The sequence below is a fragment of the Antennarius striatus genome, chromosome 11 (genome assembly GCF_040054535.1).
Source record: "Antennarius striatus isolate MH-2024 chromosome 11, ASM4005453v1, whole genome shotgun sequence".
Classification (NCBI taxonomy): domain Eukaryota; kingdom Metazoa; phylum Chordata; class Actinopteri; order Lophiiformes; family Antennariidae; genus Antennarius; species Antennarius striatus.
In genome coordinates this window covers 3,660,546-3,681,983 of record NC_090786.1, presented here as the reverse complement: position 1 = coordinate 3,681,983, position 21,438 = coordinate 3,660,546, and the positions used below count along the sequence as shown (strand labels likewise).

Sequence of the window (21,438 nt, the reverse complement as noted above, 5' to 3'; positions counted from 1 at the left end):
AAAACAAAACTCACCTCAGACATTTAGCATCAATCCTGAGTTACACAGATTCAAAGAAGGCCATGAATCATACGTGAATACACATTGTTTAAGCTCTGTGTGCATTGAGATACGACATCGGTGTACACAACATGAACGGTTTCCATCTATCCATGAACTCTGGTTGCGATGCTGAACTCTCAGGTGAAATCACAGGTCGGGTATGAAAATGACCAAAACAGGACTGCAGGTGTATTTGTTCTTCCTAACACCTGGTGTGTGAAGTAAGCCCCTCCCACGCATGCCAGCACTGATAAACTACTTTTTATACTGTTTTCTGCAGGTCAGCGATACCGAACAATACTGTTACTGATGAAGTTCATTAGGAAGCGGTCAAAGAAGTAGAGCAACTGTTTCCATCTGTTTTATTGACATTAAATTAAATATTAAAATTCTGAATAAAGTTCTGAAATTCTATCTATCTATCTATATTTATATATTATTTATATATAAATTCCATATTGCATCAGCTGATGCTGATGAACCCCCTCTCCCTTTTGCTTCCTGGTCCACTAGAAACCTGCAGCCTGTGAGGGTCTGATGGGTTCCATCAAGGATCAGGTGATCCTAGAGGAAAACTTCTCCGTGAGGAAGATGAGGCTTTGGAGATGGTGGACGTTCCAAAAGGTTGTAGATCCTAAGCTGACCTCAGAGTCCACTGAGGCCTGGTTCCAGGAGAAGTCCTGGATCCGTCTGGAGGTCGTCACAGTCATCTGACTGGAATCCATGGAAAACCTCTGGAGGTATTTGAAGGAGGCGGCTACAGCAGGTAATTTTCCCAGAACTGAAGGCCTTTGTCCATGAGGAATGGGTTAAGATTCCTAAGGAACACTGCCAGGATTTGCAGCAGGTCACAGCAGTTAAAGCATCTCCACAAAGACCTGGAGGCGCTGGTCAGTAAAGGTTAGTAGATACTGTTTCAGCAGTAAGCATGGCTGGAAAATCTCTCCAGGAATGCCGGAGGAGCCGGTGATGAACGAGACTCAATTTTTCATCTTCCACATCTTTCAAACAAGAACACGGCGGCCAAATATGACAAAAACATTTTGCAATATTTACATCATCTGAGTTTATGTTTGTGTGTTTCTAAAACGATTCTTTGTCTTCTGACCAGAAAACGGGACGGATTGTAAACTTACACTTCAAGACAGAGAAGCACAATTTGCGTATCCCGTCACCTGGAGCCTCACAGAACAGAAACTACTGAGGTCAATGGAGGTGTATTTCACGAGTTTTTGTGATAAAGCGTCATAAAAATGTGGTTTGAATGTCGTCCCGTCTCTCACAGCGACCTATAGGATGTTCCATCAGTGGGATTTTTTGATTCCATGAATATTTGATTTGAGAAAACAAACCAAATCTGACATTTTAAAAATGTGCTCACACACCATGAAGCTCCAACTTTACCTTTAATATTGGATGAAAGTGGAGAGACAAATACTGTGAACCAAAATATAATGTTGTTTTAGACATTTATTACTTGTTTATTATCTGTTTTATTTGTATATTCCTAAACTAAACATGTTCTGTCTCTAGAGGTTTGAAGACAGAAAAAAAAAAGAAGCTTTTTGGCTGTTCGTGATTTGGGCCAAATTGCTTCTGGAGAAATGGGAACCTTGTATTCCAGAAATCTCAGACTTTGCTTCTTTTTGGTGTAACATTGCATGCACTCACCTTAAAAAGGTAAATTTGAAGATTTATATACAAACAAGGAAACGTCTGCAGACCGCAGAGGACTAAGAAGTTTGGATGAATTAAAAAAATGAAAGGAATTACTGTTCTTTTTCTCGTGTCAGTAATTAATGATGAACAGACCGGCGTCCAAGACACGAGCTTACATAAATATTTTCAGTGAGAATGAAGGAATTGTAATCAAGAAGGATCCAGCTGTTTCATATGCAGATGAACAGCGAAGGGACGGAGATGTCATGGATCAAATGAGGATATGCAGCGTCGCATCGTTGCGACTATCGCTGAGTCTTCATTACGACTGTTTGTGACCACGTTGAGATGCATGCACGACAGAAGCCAACGTTTTCTACACCCTCAGTGGTGCGTACGTATCTGCCACTGTTGGAAACGACATGCTTATATTTGCAGATGAAATGTGACAATTACAAATCCCACAGGTGATCAAACACTTTGCAGAGAGCAAACAGAGGTCTGACACCAGGAGATTTGACGTGCTTTAAACACGGAGCGATACTTTGAGTGGAGGTGTTGAACAAATGGTTGCACCTGACTGCACACAGATAAGAGACAGTAGAGCAAACACGCCACACGTCACTTTGTGATTGATCGCCGGGTCACTGAGTTAGATTGCTGCATTTTTTAAGTCCTTCGGACACTTGGAATATGACAATTATTATTTTATTTGACACATTTGTTGAAGCAATGCACAGAATTGATTGAGGCTACTTCAAATCACAAAGTTGAAATGACTCACTTTTATGTTTTTGGGGCCTAAATGTAACACAGATTTGATTTCTCAGGGTCGTGTGAACTCAAAAAAGCCAATTTTTGATTCCTCGCCATGTGACACGAATAAAAACAGATCGGAATGCATGTATTTTTTCTTTCATTATAAACATTTGCTGGGTGCTGTCCTCATCATCCGGCTTCAACGTCTAACGGAACAATCATAGAGGAGAAATGACAACAATAATGGTCAGCTGTTCGCCATCTGCTTGTGAACTGCCTGATAAAGTGTTCGACGTCCTCCAGAGATGAATGGCACGCATGCATTCATACCAGAGTCTCCATTTCACGAGTGGCCTCAAAAATATTTTTATTGTTGCTGTTGATGCAGAAGACTCCTGAAAAAACATGTCATTGTGTGCAGATCAGACTGATGTGTTCATAATAGAGCTAAATATAAGGTCATGCAATTTAGAACATCATCAAATCTTATTTCTTTGATGATGCTTGTAATGTGGACTGGTGTCTTAACCAATATATAATGCTGGTGAGATGTCCAACCAATAAGAGGTGCCCTAGCTTATCTGTAGTATATGAAATGTCTTATAAATTAGGAAACTCACTCCCATCTAATAATTATTTTTGGGGTTCCAAATCATCTTGCAAAAGGCCAGTTTGGTTTTAGTATGTATTCTGCAACTCTGAAGCAATCATACTCTGAATAGTGCCCAATGGAATGCCATTCCAATTTACTAAATTAGACGAGTAAATTCTGTTGGAGTGTAGTATGTGACATCCTGATACTTTAAACGTTCAGTGATATTCCTCCTGCAAATGATAACCAGGTGGATTTTGTGCATCAATATAATGTTAACTGCATTAAATCAAAGTTGCAAAGGTCAGCCTGAGGGTCAGTGTACATTATGGATTCAATTCACTTCAAAAACATGCATTTAATCAAACACGTAAACAAACTGAAATAACTTTTTAGATGTAATTTGTACATAGTAAAAGAAAAACACAAAAACTGACGTTCTCAAATTGACGTTTTGACAGATACTGCCTTTTGGCTTTGTAGGAATAGACTTCCCACGTCATTGAAATAGCGGGACGTGCTTACGTCATCAACCGGTCTCAACCAACCTCGACGATTTTGTCCCGCCCACAAGATAAATGATATTTTCTTTTCAGAGAGTCTTTATGATGCTGTATGCTTGAAACAAATAACTATTAAAACTTATAGTAATTAAATGCTAAAGTGTGAGGTTGTGCTTTGATATGAAACGTTACGCTCAAAATAAATAGTTTTAATTGTCTTGTCAATCAATACCATGCTATCACTCTAGGTTGAGAGTGCAGAGCTTTTCCACGTCAGTGTGTTTACCAAGACCAGATTGACAGCTGCAGGAAAGTGTTCAATTTATTCACTCATGGAGTCAAACGATAATTAATAAGCGGTGTTTTAAAAATAATACGCTATCGCACACCGGAGTGTCAGAATATTTCAGTTCATCTTTTTGTCGCAGTGAACTGAACTTTGATCTTCATTCAGTGTTGGTTTGCTAGCTTGCTAGCTCAACGAGCTAGACTAGCTTTAGCTGCAGCAGGACTCCATCTTTGAAGTATCAGCCAACCAGAGGTGATATATGTAATATTTTTATAGATAACAAGTATATCGTGTTTACATGTGTGCCTGGAGGATTTTTGTGGAATTTAATGAAGAAAATCAGTCGTTTTTGTATGAGAGTACACGCTGACATGTCCCACCTCTGCCGGTTGACATGCTAAGCTTAGCCTGATTAGCTAGCTAGTTAGCTGCTGGTTTACGGGCGAATTATTGATCGTTTTTGTGCAACAATTGTGTTAACTCGTTTGCAGGCATTGCGCAGACATTAATTATTCATGCTTTCATTGTGTCATTGAGGTTATGATCGTTTCAAGCGCTGTCAACACTTTAGTGTGGCGCAGAGCTAGCATGTTAGCTTTGTCTTGGACACCTTCATACCTAGCTAATCTAGTTAGATACGGAGCTCTGTCCCAGCTCACCTGACAGAAGGTTACCTGGCTTGACTCACCTTTTCATTTATGACTGTATTATCTAACAGTCACATGGGTAAACATGACTACCGGTTCCATGGGTTTTGGATGCTGGAGGCTTTTATATAGTTCACTGTCTGTATTACTGATGGGTGTCAGGTAGAGATGTGGTTTTATTAAATCCATCAGGTTACAGTCATAAAACAACCATTAGTGAACAATATGCAATGTTTTATAACCAGCCTGACCATCAGCATTGATAGAAACACTTACATCACGACATAAGTATGAAAACAGCATGTTTTGAAATAATAATACACTTTAGTCTGGATATCTTCTATCCCAAAGCCCTTTTAATGCATGAGTTTTCATTTTAATGCAGTGGATGTTATTGATCTTTTGTGAAGATGTTTTGAAACACGTTGTTGTACTTTGCTTGACACTATGATACAGTATAAATAAAAGTAATGTGAAAAATTGTCACTAAATAACGTTTAGATTCAGAAATCAAAGGAAAGTGAAGGACATAACTCCCTAATCTAATTTTTTTTTAAACATGTTGAAAGAGTTGAGATTCATTAAAATAAAGAGCAGACAACTTCTCTTTACTCTTGACAGGACCATCCTCCATTAGCTGTTCAGACTCAGTGTGGAAGGAATATGTTCAGGAAAACCCTCCAGAACAAAGTCCGTTGCTATGGCAATGTGACCATCATCCACAACCCTTAAGTGGATGGTTAGGTGTACAGTACTGTGATTTAATGGTTCTAACTGTCGCCTCACACTGATGATGTTCCGAGCTCTGTTGACCCGCTCCCGCTGAGGGTTTCCTGTCGGACATGTTGGCTTGTGAGCTCACTTCAGACTCATTCCCATGAATTTCAGGTTGGCGGTGCCGCTTCGCTGCTTTGATATTGCTGTGTTAACTTATGCTACTGTATGCTGAACATGCTCTGGAGCGGATGTTTATGCTCTTAGATATTGAATGAAATCGTCTCAACATAAACTGTTTTTATTTCATGCAGAGCTCTTCAGCTGTCAAACATTTACCTTACACTGACTCACACTTTTTAACGTACCTGCTATGTGCTCAAAATCTTTGATTCGGATTAGAATTGGTTTAAAAAACTAAATCTCTTATGAAGGCTCATTTATATGACGGTCTTACCAGTTATAAGCCTGTTCACCTGTCCTTACATCCTAGCCTCTACCGATGATCCTTGAAAAGGTTTCGTATTGTGAATTCATAAGAAGGTGGCCTCATCCACCCGGTGTCTGCACTCATGAATCTTCCTGTAATGTAAGAGTATTATCTGGTGTGGCTTTCATGACACGAGGAAACAGGTTAATCCGACCATTTTGAGGTATCCTGCTTGTCAAATATGATCAACATATCATCTTATTCTGTTTGGTTTTAGGTTTTATATACTGGTTCTGACATTCTTCAGTCATCTGAGACCTCATACATTGCCTTTTCCAAGAAAAGTGCTCAGACTATTTCGAAAATGTAATGAAAAAATGGATTGCAATCCATTTCAACTCCATATGATAAAAAGGAATTCATATTTTTAAGCCTTAGATCTTATCTATATTTTTCTCTTCAAGAAGCAAAATGGTGGACAAGAAAATCTACATCATCCAGGGTGAAATTAGTGCTGTTGTTGGAGCCATCAAGAGGAACTCCAGATGGAATACTCACACTCCGCTGGTGAGGAGACGGAATAATTTGTTGTTGTCTTTTTGGGATATGCTGTCTTTCGGATGAGTCTCGTACAGTTGAGGTTCATCAGATTTCTTTTTGAGTCACAACAATTTAAATTAAGACAATTTGTGGGCATCTTTATTAGTGTTTGCAGTAATTTAAATAAAATTGACAAAATTAACCCTTAAAATAGAGAACCTAGCTGAAAATGGAAAAAAATGATATGAGTTTATTGTTGGTGCACCAAAATGAAGACGGGGAGCCAGTGCTAGTGTTACCATGGTTACAAATTGATTTTTCAGAGATGTATGTATAGTTTCCTATAAATTGATTTATTTATGGTGGCCTGCCACAATATCAACATTCCCCTCCACTTGCTGTATTAATTTTCTACATTTGGAGCGACTCCTCTTCCCCTCAAAAACATGGAATTTCTTTCCCCACACATTGGCTTTCTTTAGCAGGCTAGCCAGGTGAATTCCGTCATTAACATCAAATCGGAGACAACCGATCGAGAATAGATCGTCTCTCCTTCTGTTGATTTAATCACCATCAAGATTCCATTGTGAGGTTTGACTACAGCCAGTCTGAACTGGAATAACCACACCCAAATCACTGCAATAGACGCAAACGCGTCCTGTGTGAAAGCAGTCTTCTGCTTTTCTACGACTTGAAACTACATTCATTCTGTGGTCATCTGACAAATGTACTCTGTGATTTGAGTTGTTAAATACCTGACTGAATATTGACATAAAAAAACTACACCCTAAATCAGAACAGAACACCTTAGCTAAGCACTGATGATACCCTTACTGGTGGTATCATCTGGTCCGTCACCAAAATTCCTCACTGAGGTGAGGAGAGAGGGAAAGTTCATAGCTTTTCACCACCTAGTGGTAGGTGTTGTTGCAGTGATATGAAATTACATATATCGTCACAGAAGAATGATTTAATGGGGTCTGCCTTGGCCATCCTCCCATGATTCATGGAAATTCATTCCAAGTTTCATGGAAGCCTATTCAGTGGCTTTAAGGTGACCCAGCTAACAAACCATGTAGGTCCTTGGTGGACATAATAATAGCTAGTCTGTCCTCAAAGAGCCCAAAGCTCATATTCTCTGTCATTGTCCATTATTGTCATTATGTGTGGTTTTAACCTCATAATTTGACTCTGGTACCATGAAAAATTGCCTCTATAATCTAGAATTGTTGCTTTCATGATTAGTTTGATAGTTATTCAAGCAACTCAGTCAATCTGAGCACTGCCAAGGCGTCCTTGAGCAAGGCACCGTCCCCCTTACAAGTTGCCCATTTGGGGCGCACCAAGCAGGAGCTGCCCGCCACTCTACCTCCTCTGCATGAGTACAGGCCCCCTGTGTGTGTGTGTGTGTGTGTGTGTGTTCAGGGCCTGTACACACTAACATGCATGTGATTTGATTTGGACTAACTCGAGTGTGCCACTAATTTCCTTCCGGGGATTGCTCGAGTATATAAAATTCAAGAAAAATAAAAAAAATTAAAAAAAAGCTTTTTGATGTTTGTCTTTGCTTAGGATGAAGAACAGGACCCTTTACTCAACAGCTTCGGTTACCTCAAAGAAGTGCTCAACAACATTAAAGGTATGCGACTCTGTGGCGACGACCATGTGTGATCCATGTCTTATTTTCAGTGGCCTTGAATCCTCATCCATCAAATTTTAATGAACCATTCTTCGCCCCTTCACACAGTTCATCAAGATCAGCTTTACTAGACATCTAAACAACCATGGCTGATCAAATGATCTGGTCTATGTCTTGTTGTTAGAGGTAATTAGGAAAAGTTTGATGGCTTCACTCAAATTCAGACTGCACTGAAAGTACATAAATGATCTCAAGAAGCTGTCTTGTCATAATGGGGAAAACTACGACTGAGTATTTTTTTTAATTTTTGGTTAAAATTGTGCAATTGTTTCAGCAAATATTCCGAACATTTCCTGCTTCCATTTCCTCAGTCAAGTGGATTTGCAGCTGTTTTCTGTGCCACATGATGGTAATCAGAAACTCTTTGGGTTCGGGTCCATTGATTGTCCGTTCTGTTCGATTCCAATCACACTATCGATGAACATGGTGACGGATTATTCACGCATCAAATGCATCGGTGCCTGTTTGGACAACACCGACAACTATCCTGCATGCTGTAATTCCTTGACCAAGTACTGACGGCTCCCACAGCTCTGCAGCTCCAGTTGTAGACTTCATAAGCAAAGGGAGAGATGTAACACATGGAGCTGTGGAGTCTGAGCCCCCACCGCTGCCTCCTTCCTCCAGGGAATGGTCCTGCCACAGCGAGATGGACAGGCGCTGCTGGCTGAGGAGGAATCCACCGCTCTGCTTAACCCTCCTCTCTCTCTCTATAACCCTTTCTTCTCAGCCTTCAAATCACCAAAAGCCCATGTTCCTCTGCTACCCTCGCTTAAACTGATTCCATTACAGTTACTCCGTAGAGTTCGAATCCAAAAGTATTTTTTCGGGCATTTGCATTGAGTAATGAGTCCGTATCAAGGATGTTTGAAAGCCTTGTTACACCCTTAAGCCCGAGTCCCCAGTGCCCCCAGTCACTCAAATGCTACATCTACGCCCTGATGAGAGACAAACCGGAGATCAAGTAGCCGCAGTAGAGCTGAATTATGTGTTTGACAGACTGATCAATTTGTTTTGATTTCGCCGCAGCATAACAACCTGAAACATCTCTAGTTCAGAAACACGGCGGTACTTTTTCTACCAAATCTTGCGGGTGGGCCGCTTTGCCGCCGCTTTGAGGTTTGGTGGTGGCTCAGCTGTCTGCTTAATGAAATCCCAGTAATTCCGTTCACTCAGCTGCGTATCTCCGCTCTCTCTAACAACAAAGGCCGACCACGCAGAAGGAAATACGAATTTTAGTTTGTCAACCCCTTTCCCTGGCGCTTTCTGATTCTCATTCCCTCCATCTTTTTTTTTGCTGTTTTCTCCGTCTGGCTCGGGGTTTCTCTCTGCTGGCAGTCCTATTGTAACCGGCGTGATTGACAGGACCATGTGCCATCGAGCTGCAGAGTAGTGCAGCTGGAAGTATATCATCTGCAATTTTAGTTGGGTAAATATAGCAGGGAGTCTTGTCAGGCAGAGAGATAAATTGTTCTGGGAAAGGAAGTGTTGTCTCTCTTTTCTGAAAGACAGAAAAAAAAAGTTTCCTTCAACTCCCGGGAAAATGTGCTCCTCTCTCGGCTCCCGAACAATGAGAGCACAGACGGAGGAGCTGGGCCAACGTGGACCATATGTTGGGATGTCTCAGCTCCACCTTGCTCCGTCAGCCAGGCAAAATCAGTCACAGGAAGCGAGACTCTCCCTCTGATTCAGATGGGATGGTTTGGATTTAGTCTAATATCTCATGCCCCATCCCTAACCTTGTTAGACCCATATCATCGCATGCTTTCGGACTTTAAATGTATGCTGGACTCTTAAGTTTTACATTCTCATAAGGGGTTTGGCCTGTAATTTTTATCATTTCAAGCAAAGTAAGACTGACTTTTATTGATCCAGGAAAGAAGTTCTATCAACACATCTAAACATAACATATTTAGTCTGTTTGTCTCTTTTGATTCTAACTTAAAGACAGTCTCTGGGAACATATAGACTCTAGAAGGTGGACAGACAGTGTTTGTTGCCTTCTTTTAGGCTGCAGATTGAGTCTTTGTGTCTCTCTTGAACAAGACTGTCATCACACAGACAAATCTGTCGCTGTCGCCCGTTGAATAATTCCATAGATGTATTTTTTTTCCGGACTCTACCTCAGAGATTGGAGGACAAGCCTTTCATTCTGACATACATTTGATTTCATCTCTTGCTCACCTTCTTGTTTCACTTAGACCTTCTTTTATGCAGGAGTCACTGAGCCCCAGCTTCTCAAATCTTCAATTCTTTCCTTCCGCTGCCTTCAACCCCCTCCGCTGCGGCGAAGGTCAGATTTTTTGACAAGTCTGTAGAAGAAACAGTCCGCTCCTAAATCCCTTCATTTTTATTCATACAAATACAGGTTTAGAGCCCCTTGCAGCCCCCCAGATACAAAGGCAGAGTGGCCTTTTGACTGACAGCTTTCTCCTCTTCATCCAAACACTAACGAAATTCACAAGCACACCTCTAATTGACTCGAATCACCAACACGGCGCCAGAGGTAGATATCAGGGGGCATGGCGGCGGATTTTACTCTCCAGCTAACCTTTACAATAATTATCCTGGAAAGTAGGGGTAGCTCAGCTCGAAATAATAGAATGAAGATAAGGAAATATTTTTAATCAGTTGGGTTGTGACGCTCATCGAGGTAAACTGAAGGTGCTCAGTGGTGTTGGAGTAAAGACACGAGTGTTTTCAGTTGTTGTCTCTTTGTTAATCCGTTGTGTTAAAGACAACCTCGCTAATTCATCACGTTTTACCGTCTCATCCGTCATCGGGGGGGAATGCTTGCGTCTTTCTCAGCTTTATTTCAAGGTCGAGGCTGAGCGTGTCGCCCCCGTCCCCAGCTGTGGTCAGACTGGCACTGGAGGGGCCCCTTGGGGTCAAAGCCCGAGCACTTGGGAAGTGGTTGTTGGTCTTTTACTCCCCTCCTCCACCCCCCAACCTCTTCCACCCTCTCACCCCTCCCTTCATTTTGCCTGCCACCTGATCTTCTCACATATATCACTCCCAATTGAAGCAGCAGGAGGCAGCTGGCAAATGCCGGAGCAGGAGAACCGTAATTCATGTCGCTCAGCCACTTATGCAAATATGTTTACTCACGAAGGCATTCTGAGAAAGGAGAATCTGCCTCATGCAGATTCTTTACATGTCTGCCACGTGGCCGCGGGTGTCCTGTAGCTTTTAAGCATGAGGTCACGGGTCGCTTTCTTCGCCCCTGCTCCTGTCACTGTTATTTTTATGATGTGATCAAACGACAGCAAACTGAACGGCTGGACATGTTGCTTCAATTAAAGTCTTGCCAGATTGAATTGATCGCCTAATATTTGCATCATTTTCATGGGAAAATAAAAAAAACTAGGCTGTAACAAATCATCTATTGTGTCATTTATTGGTCTGCGTGACTTATTCTGGAGTTATATTTCTGGTTTGTTTGTTGGTGGATTTTTCGCTGGATTAGTCACAGACTAGCAGATGAATTTTAGGTGGTAGAAGGAAGGAACACGGGACATGGCAAGCACAACATGTTGGTCTGGATCCACAAAGTTTTTTGATTATTTTTTCAACAACGTCATATTTTGACACCGTATTTTGACTTAACTTCATTATTCATTGGTTTATTCCCATGTCTCCTAGCACATACAGGTGGAAAGAAGTCATACTTGTTCATGTTAGCTTGTTGGCATCAAATTACTTTTGCTTCACTCGTTTCCAGTCATTTTTGCGTCTCCTAATCCGCAAGACCCGATCAGACTAAATGTCGAAGCGCCACAGAGATGATGCTGTAGATGCTAACGGCTTCCACGAGTCGTTGTGATTGACTGTTAATGGGGGGCACCGTGGATTATGCTAGTGTTATCTAGTGGTAATCCTTTGGCCTAAGGGTTGTAAAAGACCCATCCAAGCAACTATGATTAATGATAGCAGCTCCCCCTCCCCAGACAAGCTGCCACCTAGTGCTGGTTAGTAGCTGTAAATCTGGCCAGTTAACATGGCCCTAACCGGGGACTGACAGGCAGGGCTTAGTCCCAGTGTGAAGCGGGGATGCAACTGTTGTCCTGTTTCAGAGGCTCTCAACAATGTGCTGAGTGGATGTAGAGTCCCAGTAGAGTGCTATTAATCATGCCGACCACGGGTGTCTGTTGGTTTGGGAGGGGGTCTGGCTCAGGCGTAGCCGGAGCTAAGGGTTAGATGGAAGGAGAGGCTTTAGGGTGCTGCAGAGGATCTGGATGTGCTGACAGGAACAGTAGGCAAGATGTGAGCAAAACAAACTAGGCCCCATGAGCCCCCAAACAGAAGAGGAGGTGTGTTGGGGGGGTGGTCTGGGCCAGATCAGCTTTGAGATCATTCTAAAACCTCTGGCATACGTTTTTTTTGAGGAGTCCCCACAAATTCCAGTGTGGTATTTTTAATTCCTCTTCATCATCAGCACGTCTCGTCACCGCCTGAACAAAATCTCAATCCTGATGAATAGAAACTCATTATTTACACAGCTTTGAGCTACCATAACCAAAATGGACTTATCCCAATCTGTACGGTAATAAAAGCCAACTACAGTTGCCCCTATGGGGGTAATTACCTCCTACATGTCTGATTACCTTAGCTTGGTCTTTGTCTCATCTTGTCATAAAGTTTCTTTGAATTCAATTCATGAGTTTTTGACTTTTTGAGGAATGAATGAGAATGAGCACAAATTTTATATTGATGGTTTTGAATGGTATTTTCCTCCGGTGGGGGTCTGAACAACGCTGACCATCATCTTCTCCGGGATTAGCCCCCGAGTCCAGACTGGATCAGTTGAAGTCCAGACCTTCTTTATGCTGTCAGTCGGGGCTGGATGGTGAGGATTTAGTGTTTTCCTCCCACCCCACACTGTGTTTTAATGTTCTGTTAATCACCGTCTTATGAGGTGGTAATTGGGGTTCTTCTCAAGACTGATAGCTCGACACCTCTTGTTAACTCCTGAGCGTGGTGGGGGCTTTGAGTTCCTCCTAGTTTTAACTACTCTGCACTGATCTGGGAGCAGGAATAAATGAAGGTCTGAGCCGTTTCATCACCTTTGAATCTAGTCGGGTCTAAAAACACACTGGTGGTCTTCAGGTGGCGACACGTCGACTGACCCAGTCGGATTCGTAAAGCTTTACCCCCCGAGCCGGTATTGACAATTTCTCAAGCTGTCAGGTGTATTTTTTCGACATGTAAATGAGCGAGTCTCCGAGTTTAGCCGTCGGGTGAGGCGAAAAGTCGGCGTGTGAGTCGTGTTGACGTGACCTGCTGCGCACCGCTTGTGTATTTTTGGTAAGTTTCCATCAACAGTCAATCATTTGTAATTCACATAATGCACAAAGTTCTGTCGTGACCTTGGACGAGAATCCTGCACCCATACCTGCTTTTAAGAGAAGTTCTGTCTTGTGCTTAAATGGCACAATATGTAGATCAATGTGTGAATTGTTAAAATTAAATGCAAATACAAACTTTTAACATGTATGGATTTATTTTCTATTTATTTCTCACCTGTAGTTCTGGTTTGGCTTCCTGATAAGTTTTGAAGCTAAATGTCATTATTTGAAAGTACAAAAAAAAGTAAAAATAGATTTCTCTAATTCTTTTATTTCGATCATTTTACATTTTATTTGGGTACCTTTTCAATATCAATGTTTGCATCTTGATCTTACAATAAACATAATAATTATTGGAAAAAAAAATCAAGAAAAATTACATTTAAAATGTAATTTTTCTTGATTTTTTTTTTCTGCAATATTTTTACCATTCGTTATTATTGGAAAACACAAAGATAAATAAGGATATAAACGCATGCCAGTGTTGTAGCACTGTCGTCTGACTTGACTGTTGTGATGGTGCATAAGTCATCGCTGGTTATCGCCATCGCCACCTCTCTGGTGTCTGCTATGTTGCCATGCCAATGGCTGTAAAATGTGTTTGTGAGAATGTGAGCTAAAATAGGGGCGTTAGAATCTGCTGCACCTTTGGCAGAGCCCTGTAATTCCACATTGACAGTTATATAGGGTGAGGTCTTGTAAACTAGCCCTCACTTTGTGTTATTGATTATCGTAAACGCACAACGTTCTGCAGCGGTGGATTCAGGTTGTTCTTGATAAAATGTTCTTTGTCGGACGTTGGAGTTGTTTGACTCCTACCCGGCCGGCCGCTCGCTCTGGCGCCGGTTTGGAGGTGTCGGGCGTGGAGCGGGGGTGTTGTGGTAGAAAATAAGGGCCTGTATTAGTATTTCAGAGAGGCACCGTCTTGCTGTCTTGCTTGTGTGGTGCTCACATCCTTAAGCCTTTGGTGTCTCAGTGTGAATCCACACCGCCTTGATGGACTGGGTTAATAAACCTCTCAGCAGCCGTCCGTCCACACACACACACACACACACACACACACACACACACACACACGGACACACACACGGACAGACAAACCCAGCACACACACACACACGTCAAGTCTCTTAACACACACAGCTGCTTGTTATTTCATGCTCCATAAGGATGCTGTGACCACGGACATTGTAATACACATATCCAATTAGCTAAGCATTGCATCGTGCGTCGGTCTCAAGCCGGGATTCTCACAGTTTGGTACAAAAATGTGTTTTATTGTTCGTCTCTCACATCAGGTCGACTGTAGAGGAAGTAAACGCATTGTATTTGTTTCAGTTGGTGCAGAAATCAAAAGCTTTGAGGTGAATCAAAGACCGGACAGCGAGCGCACGTCAATGTCAACGTCACAGTTTAACCATGAAACCGGGCTAGTAGCATAATGAAGATAAAATATGCATTAATGTGTGAATAAAACCAGCTGACATAAGGAAAAGGGCTGATTCACCCTGTGTATAAAGTGAGATCACCCCCAGTCGGGGACGGGACGGTGGCACGAGGCCCCTCGCCTCTGGGCGGACACCCTCATTTAAAAAAAGCCGTCCTATTTCTGGGCTGCAGCTGAAGGCATGAAGGAGTGTTTGCTGTAAAGGTGACATGGGTCAAAAATTTATTGTCAGGGGATGATGGGAGGGCAGAGGGGGGGTGGAGGAGGCCAGGCGTGCTGGTGGGCTTGTAAAAAAAACAAAAAAAACTGGCTACATTTCGTAGCACAAATATTGAATCAGAAAGAGGTGACACATGCAGCAGGAGTGCTTTAAACCTGTTGACACACCCCGTCTTAAATAGTGTGGGATCAGCGCCCCCGATAACAAATTTTAACAAAAGTCGCCCCGCTGACAGGGGAGGGAGCCGAGCAGGCCGACACGGCGCTGCGCGGGGGCAGCTGACGGCGAGACATGCTAACAACCTGGGAGAACAAGAAGGTGTTGATTGGCCTGATGGGGAAAATAGACCTGCCGATGCGTTCGACCGCGTTTGCCCCCCCCCCCCCCCCCCCGCACGCTCTCTGACTCAGGACCACAGAGATGGAATGGAAAGACTGGAGCAGCAATTGTTCTCACACACAATTAAAAAAAAAAAGGGTTTTTATTTAAACTAATAAGCTCAAATGAGCCCAAAACAGCAGAGGTTCTATTCTCCAGGTGGAAATTGCCCCGAGTCCTGATCCATTTGTTTTGTGTTTCAGAATCTGCCGTTCTTTGCATCGTTTAAAGTATTGTTTTGTGAACCAACATGAAGTTAACGTGAGGTTTTAAATCAGTCGGTTTAGAATTTACGCCGTGTTTATTCTACTGCTGAACATCTGACCAGGAATGAGTTCTGCTGTAGCAGTGCTGATGTGATGACCTACCAAATTCATACGTTTTGATTGACAAAAGTTTTAAAATGGCAAACTAGAAACATTTTTTGTTCGTGATTACGCTTGACGGTGCGTCTTTAATCTGCAAAGGCCGTTATGCAGGGGGGTCGTCTACCGCTTATAGCCTTTAGCGCTTCATAATCCCTGCTAGAGAGCAGCCACAGTCTCTCCCACCCCCTAATCTGTGCAGCGCCTGCATTCACAGGGCGGCTAGCAGTCATCCTAGCAATGCTGTCATGTTTACGCTGCTTTTAAACTGTAAAAATTCCTGCTGAACTGACAGCAGCTCAGATGATCCTGTGCTGCGTGGTCACGGGTTGTCGTCTGGGCATGTGTGAGGACCTAGAAGACTTGTGGCGGTGGTGGTTGGGGGGGTGGGGGCAGACGCAGAGGTCAGGGGGACTGAACTGAGCTAGTTGGCATCGTCGCTACTCCTGATGTCAAGTATAGTTCAAACTAAACCAGGGCTCAAAGCACAGATTCCCCTCAACTCAGCACCAGTGATGAATTGGTCTGGGCTTTTGTGTGCGCTGGAAAAAAACAAAAAAACAGGCCACACAAATGCAGCACGTCTTACAGGCACGGAGGCGTTTTAAAGATATGTGTGCATGAAATTTAGCTTCATCTGATCTACTTTCAACTCGACATGCAAATCGCTGGAGGCCTAGAAAGTATTCATGATTAGTTTTGTCTGGTATTGATCCGTTAAATTCATAAAGAGGCCCCTGACGCCCTTTTAAGACCGAAAAATCTAAAGTAAATTCATTGATCTCAGGGTTTTTTAGTTGAGAAAAAAATAAACCTTTGTAAAATCCGTGTTTGTGTTGTTAATTTACATGTAAGTGAATATCTGCAAGGTAGCATAAAAATTTGACAAGCATGCTACACAAAGTTGTCTTTACACAGAAAGTGACATTCTGACTGTAGAGCTGCCACACTGGAACTGAGTAGATCACATTATTTGTGATAGATTTGGCAGTTTTGGTGCAGTTTTTTTTAGTGATTCATAAAGAATACAGTCACATATTTAAAGTTGTGAATGTAAAATAGGTATATCTATGCGACACCTTTATCCTACATCCCTTTGTTGCTGTTTAGCCAGACAGCATTTGTCACTTACCCCCACAGACAACCTACCCATGCCATTTTCTTTAAAGGTGACAAAAGGGGTAACCAATTGTTTTTCTGTTTATCAGAGGTGACATGATCAGTGGCGCAAGGGGGCGAGGAGGCCCTGTGTTGCCATAGCTAAATATACATCCCTGACAGCTCCATAATAGGTTCCAGGAAGTTCAGTCGAAAATAAAAACAAAGCAACATTTCTAGCTGATTGGCTTTGAAAGGCCGCTTTTCCTTGCTGAATGGGAAAAATGTGGACTTCAGCATTCCATGGCCGTGATGCCAGTCGGATTGGATAGGCGCAGCCTTGCGTGTGCAGAACGAGCTCGGTGCGAGGGGAGACACGCCGCGCTGCAGAAACCCACTTTATGGGAAAGAATTTGTCTGCATGTTTGGAAGCGTTAATGTTGAAAATAAATAAATGACCCCTCAAGTACGATGATATTTTAAGGCGTGCGCATCTGCCAGGCTTTTACGGGTCATTGATGGAGTTACTGTGCTTTTAACTCAATACTGTGTCATTTTCAGACACTTTTTCACTATTTTTTTTATAGCGTAAAGATGTCGAGGCCGTCCGTTTCGAGGTATGGAAATAATCTTTACGAAGGCCGTTGTGGAAGCTGAAGTAACTGGAAACCACAAACACGTTTTACATAGAATACGCTCACAGTTTGATGCACGGGTTTCAGGATTGCCAGGCCCTCTTTTATTAAGAGGAGGGGTGATATTTGCAAGTCCGACTTGAAAGCGAGAGACGTCTTTTCTGCTCTCCTCTGTACATTTTTGTTCTTCGCGATCTTTGGTGAGAGCAGGAAAAGAGACAGCGTGTTTACAAACACCTACAGCCGCTGTCATTTCTACGACAAAAATGTAGTCATGAATTCATAAAGATAATGCACTCCCTGGATGCCGTCCCATTCGCTCAGCTGTCTGACATTACCCCACAGTATCTTTTGAGCAGCCACTTACTGCAGCGTGGTTTAGAGTTACTGCGCTCTTGGCAAACAACCTCAGTATTAGACTCCAACACCCCTTTTTGTAAATTATATTTGTTTTCCAGTTTTTTACCCCCCCCCCCTTTCGTTTTTACCCTCTCGAGTTTGGTTAAATTATGTGCTGAGAGATGTTTTATGACAAACAGCAAGCCCCAGGGAAGTGCACTTTATACGTCTGTGGAAGCGAACTGCAGCGGCGATGAAGTGGCTCATTTTTCTCTCCTCTTCAACCTCTCAGCCCCCCTCCTCCAGTTGACATGCTAAGAAGGAGGACGCTTATGTAGGCGGAAGACCACGGTGTTCAAAATCTGCTTTTAAAATGATTTATTACTTGTATTATAATCGTTCCTTTATTGTAAATGTATATTAATTCATATAAAGGTGTTATAAATTAAAAAAGCAGTCTGTTAAACCCATGTTTCCTGTGAATTCTGCTGCTTTCTTCGTATATTGGTGAGGATTTGATGCAACAGGCTATCGTAAGCTCTGTGTTACTAGTGTGGCAGACATTCAGGTCCACTGGGGAATAATTTGGGACAGTTGTCGCCTTGGTTTGCTAAGCCGGCCCGGGGCATCCTCAGCCACTCTGAGCGGTGCAGTTCAGCTCTCCTCTGGGGTTAAACTCGATAGGTTTTAATGTTTCCCTGTCATGGAGCCTGCGTGGCATCAGTGGATAGAAATGTCCCTTTTAAGCCTGTGTTCAAAAGTCACCGCGTGTTGCCATGGAGAGGACGGCCTGCTGTATGTGAAAACCTGACGTGATACCGCTGCAGCGTCATGAAGAACCTCTTGGTGTATTGACCCTTTATTGTAAATTGATTTCACAGAAAGATGAATTGATCTGTCCTCAAAGGAACAGTTCAGTCGTCACCTGGTTTGGTCTCCTGAATTCAGACATCGACCCGCTTCGAACGGCTCAGTCCTTCAGAAGTACTCTGCTGCCAAATTAATTTTGGAAGTCCTTTTTCTTTTCTTTTTTTGTTAGAATAAATCTTTGCATTTGACCTCCAAGCTGAAAGCGTCGCGACAGAGCTGTCGGAGGGGGGTGCAGCTTCGTAGGAGGTGAATACTAAGGTAGACGGAGGCTATTCAGTCAATGTTCCTCCTTCCTTCCTTCCTTCCTTCCTTAGCCACGGTGACGTCTCCTCTTCTATTCCTTTTATAATTTCTACCTTTCAGATTCTGCACACCAGCTGTTAGACGGAGGCCGACCTCCATCAGAGATCTCGTCCAGGCTCGGGGTTTTCTTTCTTCGTCTCGTCCCGTAGAGACTGTAGTGTGATGTCCTGGATGTATGGGAAGCTGTTTTAATGTGCAAAGCTAAACAGCATGTCATGCTGGAGATCGATCATCCTCCGGGCTTGTTCTTTGGCAGTGATGAGCGTGAACTAGCCCAGTAATGCACTTTGGCTTCGGTTTAGGGACTTGCGGACTAGCTGCGCCCCCCCCCCCGAAACCACCCATCCCCTTCAGCCTAGGGTAAACTGAAACAGCCAAGATTAGTATTAATCCCTCTTAATGCCGTGGCTCATAATATAGTCATTAGGTGACTTGAGACTAAGCCATCCTACCTAACTGCCGCGATTTATTAAACACACACAGAGGATTTGCTGTCAATGCTGGGTGGGTATAAAGCGAGCATCGCGTCTAAATACGTCGCTATTGGACTATTAATACTGATGGGATGTGATGTGGATGCTTACATTCAAATGAGGGGTTCACACGCTGAGGTGGGATAAAGCTGGATGACTCTCCTCTGAATGCAGCTGTCCTGTGTGTTGCTGGAAAGCATCTACAACCGCATGTAAAATTAATAACCAATCAGCTTCATCTACATATCCAAACATCCTTAGATCGTCCAAGATGTTAGCTCGAGCTAAACTTAGCTTGACAACTAATTGCTTGCGCGATTGTGCAGCTGGTTATTGGTTCTGGATTCAGCTCTGATTGTTAGCATGCTAATGTTAGCCGTGGGTTTTGTTGCTTTTAGTGCACAAATGTGAAATGTTTCTTAATATTTTTAAAGAAAAACAGTTGTTTCAAACATTAAATACATGTCAGGCGTCATCCATTAAAACCCCTCTGTGGTTGGTTTCCGCCAGAGCTGCTTTGACAGTTGTGTTGACGTCCCCGTAGATGCGATAATGAGTGTAATACATCTCTTAAAAGTCACTTAAAAACCCTGTCAGAGCACTGTTTTGTGTTTTCCTGCAACAGCAGCTCCATCAGTTTGTTGTAGACTTGTTGGCCAACGTTTGGAGTCTCATGTGAACACGCTGGAGTCGGCCTGTACAGTGTGTGGTTTCTGGAATCTCTCCTACCCCATGGGAATGCCATTAGTGGAGAGCTGAAGGAGTGCAGCAGGTGAAACAAATAAGGACGATAACTCCCCTCTCCTCCTCCTCCTCCTCCACACATCCACCCTCGCTCCACAGCTTTGTCTCCGTGTTGGCTGCTTTGTCTCTCATGTCTCACATATTTTTGCCGTTTTCCACACGACCACTCGCTTTCCTTGAATTCATTTCCATCTTGTTTGTTCAGACAAAAGCAGCCGATCCAGTATAGATTTTAAACCCAGCATTTGTATTAATATTCATCTCAAAATATCAGCTGTGAATAGATTTACACAACATAAAAACCGTCTTGATTCAGATGTTTTATAAGTTGTGTCTGTAATATATTTACGCTTGAAAAATCCACTTGAATTTCCCTTCGATTTCTTATCAGCTAACAAATGTTCTGTTAGCAATATGTCTACATATTCTGCTTCAGTTAAAAGTTGTAAATTATTTTGACTGCATCCTTCAGTTTTTCTGCACATTGGTGCTCCTCAAATTCAAAAATAAATCTCCCATTCTACTGGAAATCCGTTTCCATCGAGTGGACGGTGAAATCCACTCCGAGCCCCGAGCCTTTCTGCCGCTTTATCCCACCGAATGCATGCCATCTGCAGCTTAACCCTATACTGCACCCAACCTTGAGCCCTCCAAACCTCATTAACTCAACTGTATGCCCCCTCTCTCCTCAATTCCATCCGCATCTCCCCCCTTTCTCTCTCTCCTTCTTTCCCCGCCCAACATCTTAACCAAGACACACACACTGACATTGGCAAGGGTACGTGGTTAAAGAATGGGATGGAAATTGTGCGTCTTGCTCTCCACTGTTTGTTTTTCTGGAAATAGAAGTGATAATACGAGGCTGCCTCATTTGAAGGGCACCTCACCTCACCTCACTACAAGCAAACACTTACCAATGGAAATGGAAATGGAAGGGTTCGGATTACACGGACGCCTTGTTGGCAAGGCGGGTCATTGGGAGAAATGTACGAGGAGTTGATCTTTTGTCAGCTCCGATGAAGGACAAAGATATTTTGTCGTGAGAGATGGAGTCACTGTTTTACTCCGATGATATCCTGATGAATTACTAAACAAGCAGAACCGAAATGTTCATGTGCAGTCCCTTAGGATTGGATTTAGCATCATAAAACATCCGTTATTTGTAAGCACACTGAGCATTAAGTACGTCCATCCATCACGGAGGCGACAGCAGGCTGTGAAACATATTAAGTGGACATTGGGGCCCGGCCAGCTCTCTGCCTGAATAATGTGGCCTCTGTGCAAAGTATGCAGCATAGAAAATACATTTTATGTACAGGATAACAGGTGCAGAGCAAAAGCAGTGGC

The 21,438-nt window shown here is 42.8% G+C and overlaps 1 protein-coding gene across 4 annotated transcripts in view; it reads left to right on the top strand.

The window, feature by feature from the left end:
* The first annotated feature begins 3,836 nt into the window (after positions 1-3,836).
* Positions 3,837-21,438, top strand: part of gbf1 (golgi brefeldin A resistant guanine nucleotide exchange factor 1) — a 43,808-nt gene continuing 26,206 nt past the window's right edge. For 3 of the 4 annotated variants that reach the window (XM_068327127.1, XM_068327126.1, XM_068327124.1), the window contains exons 1-3: positions 3,837-4,096; positions 6,100-6,202; positions 7,748-7,814. In XM_068327127.1, the coding sequence (XP_068183228.1) occupies positions 6,107-6,202; positions 7,748-7,814 (163 nt within the window). In that variant the 5' untranslated portion in view covers positions 3,837-4,096; positions 6,100-6,106. The remainder of the gene's footprint in view (positions 4,097-6,099; positions 6,203-7,747; positions 7,815-21,438) is intronic. The other variant, XM_068327125.1, reaches the window with a different exon arrangement.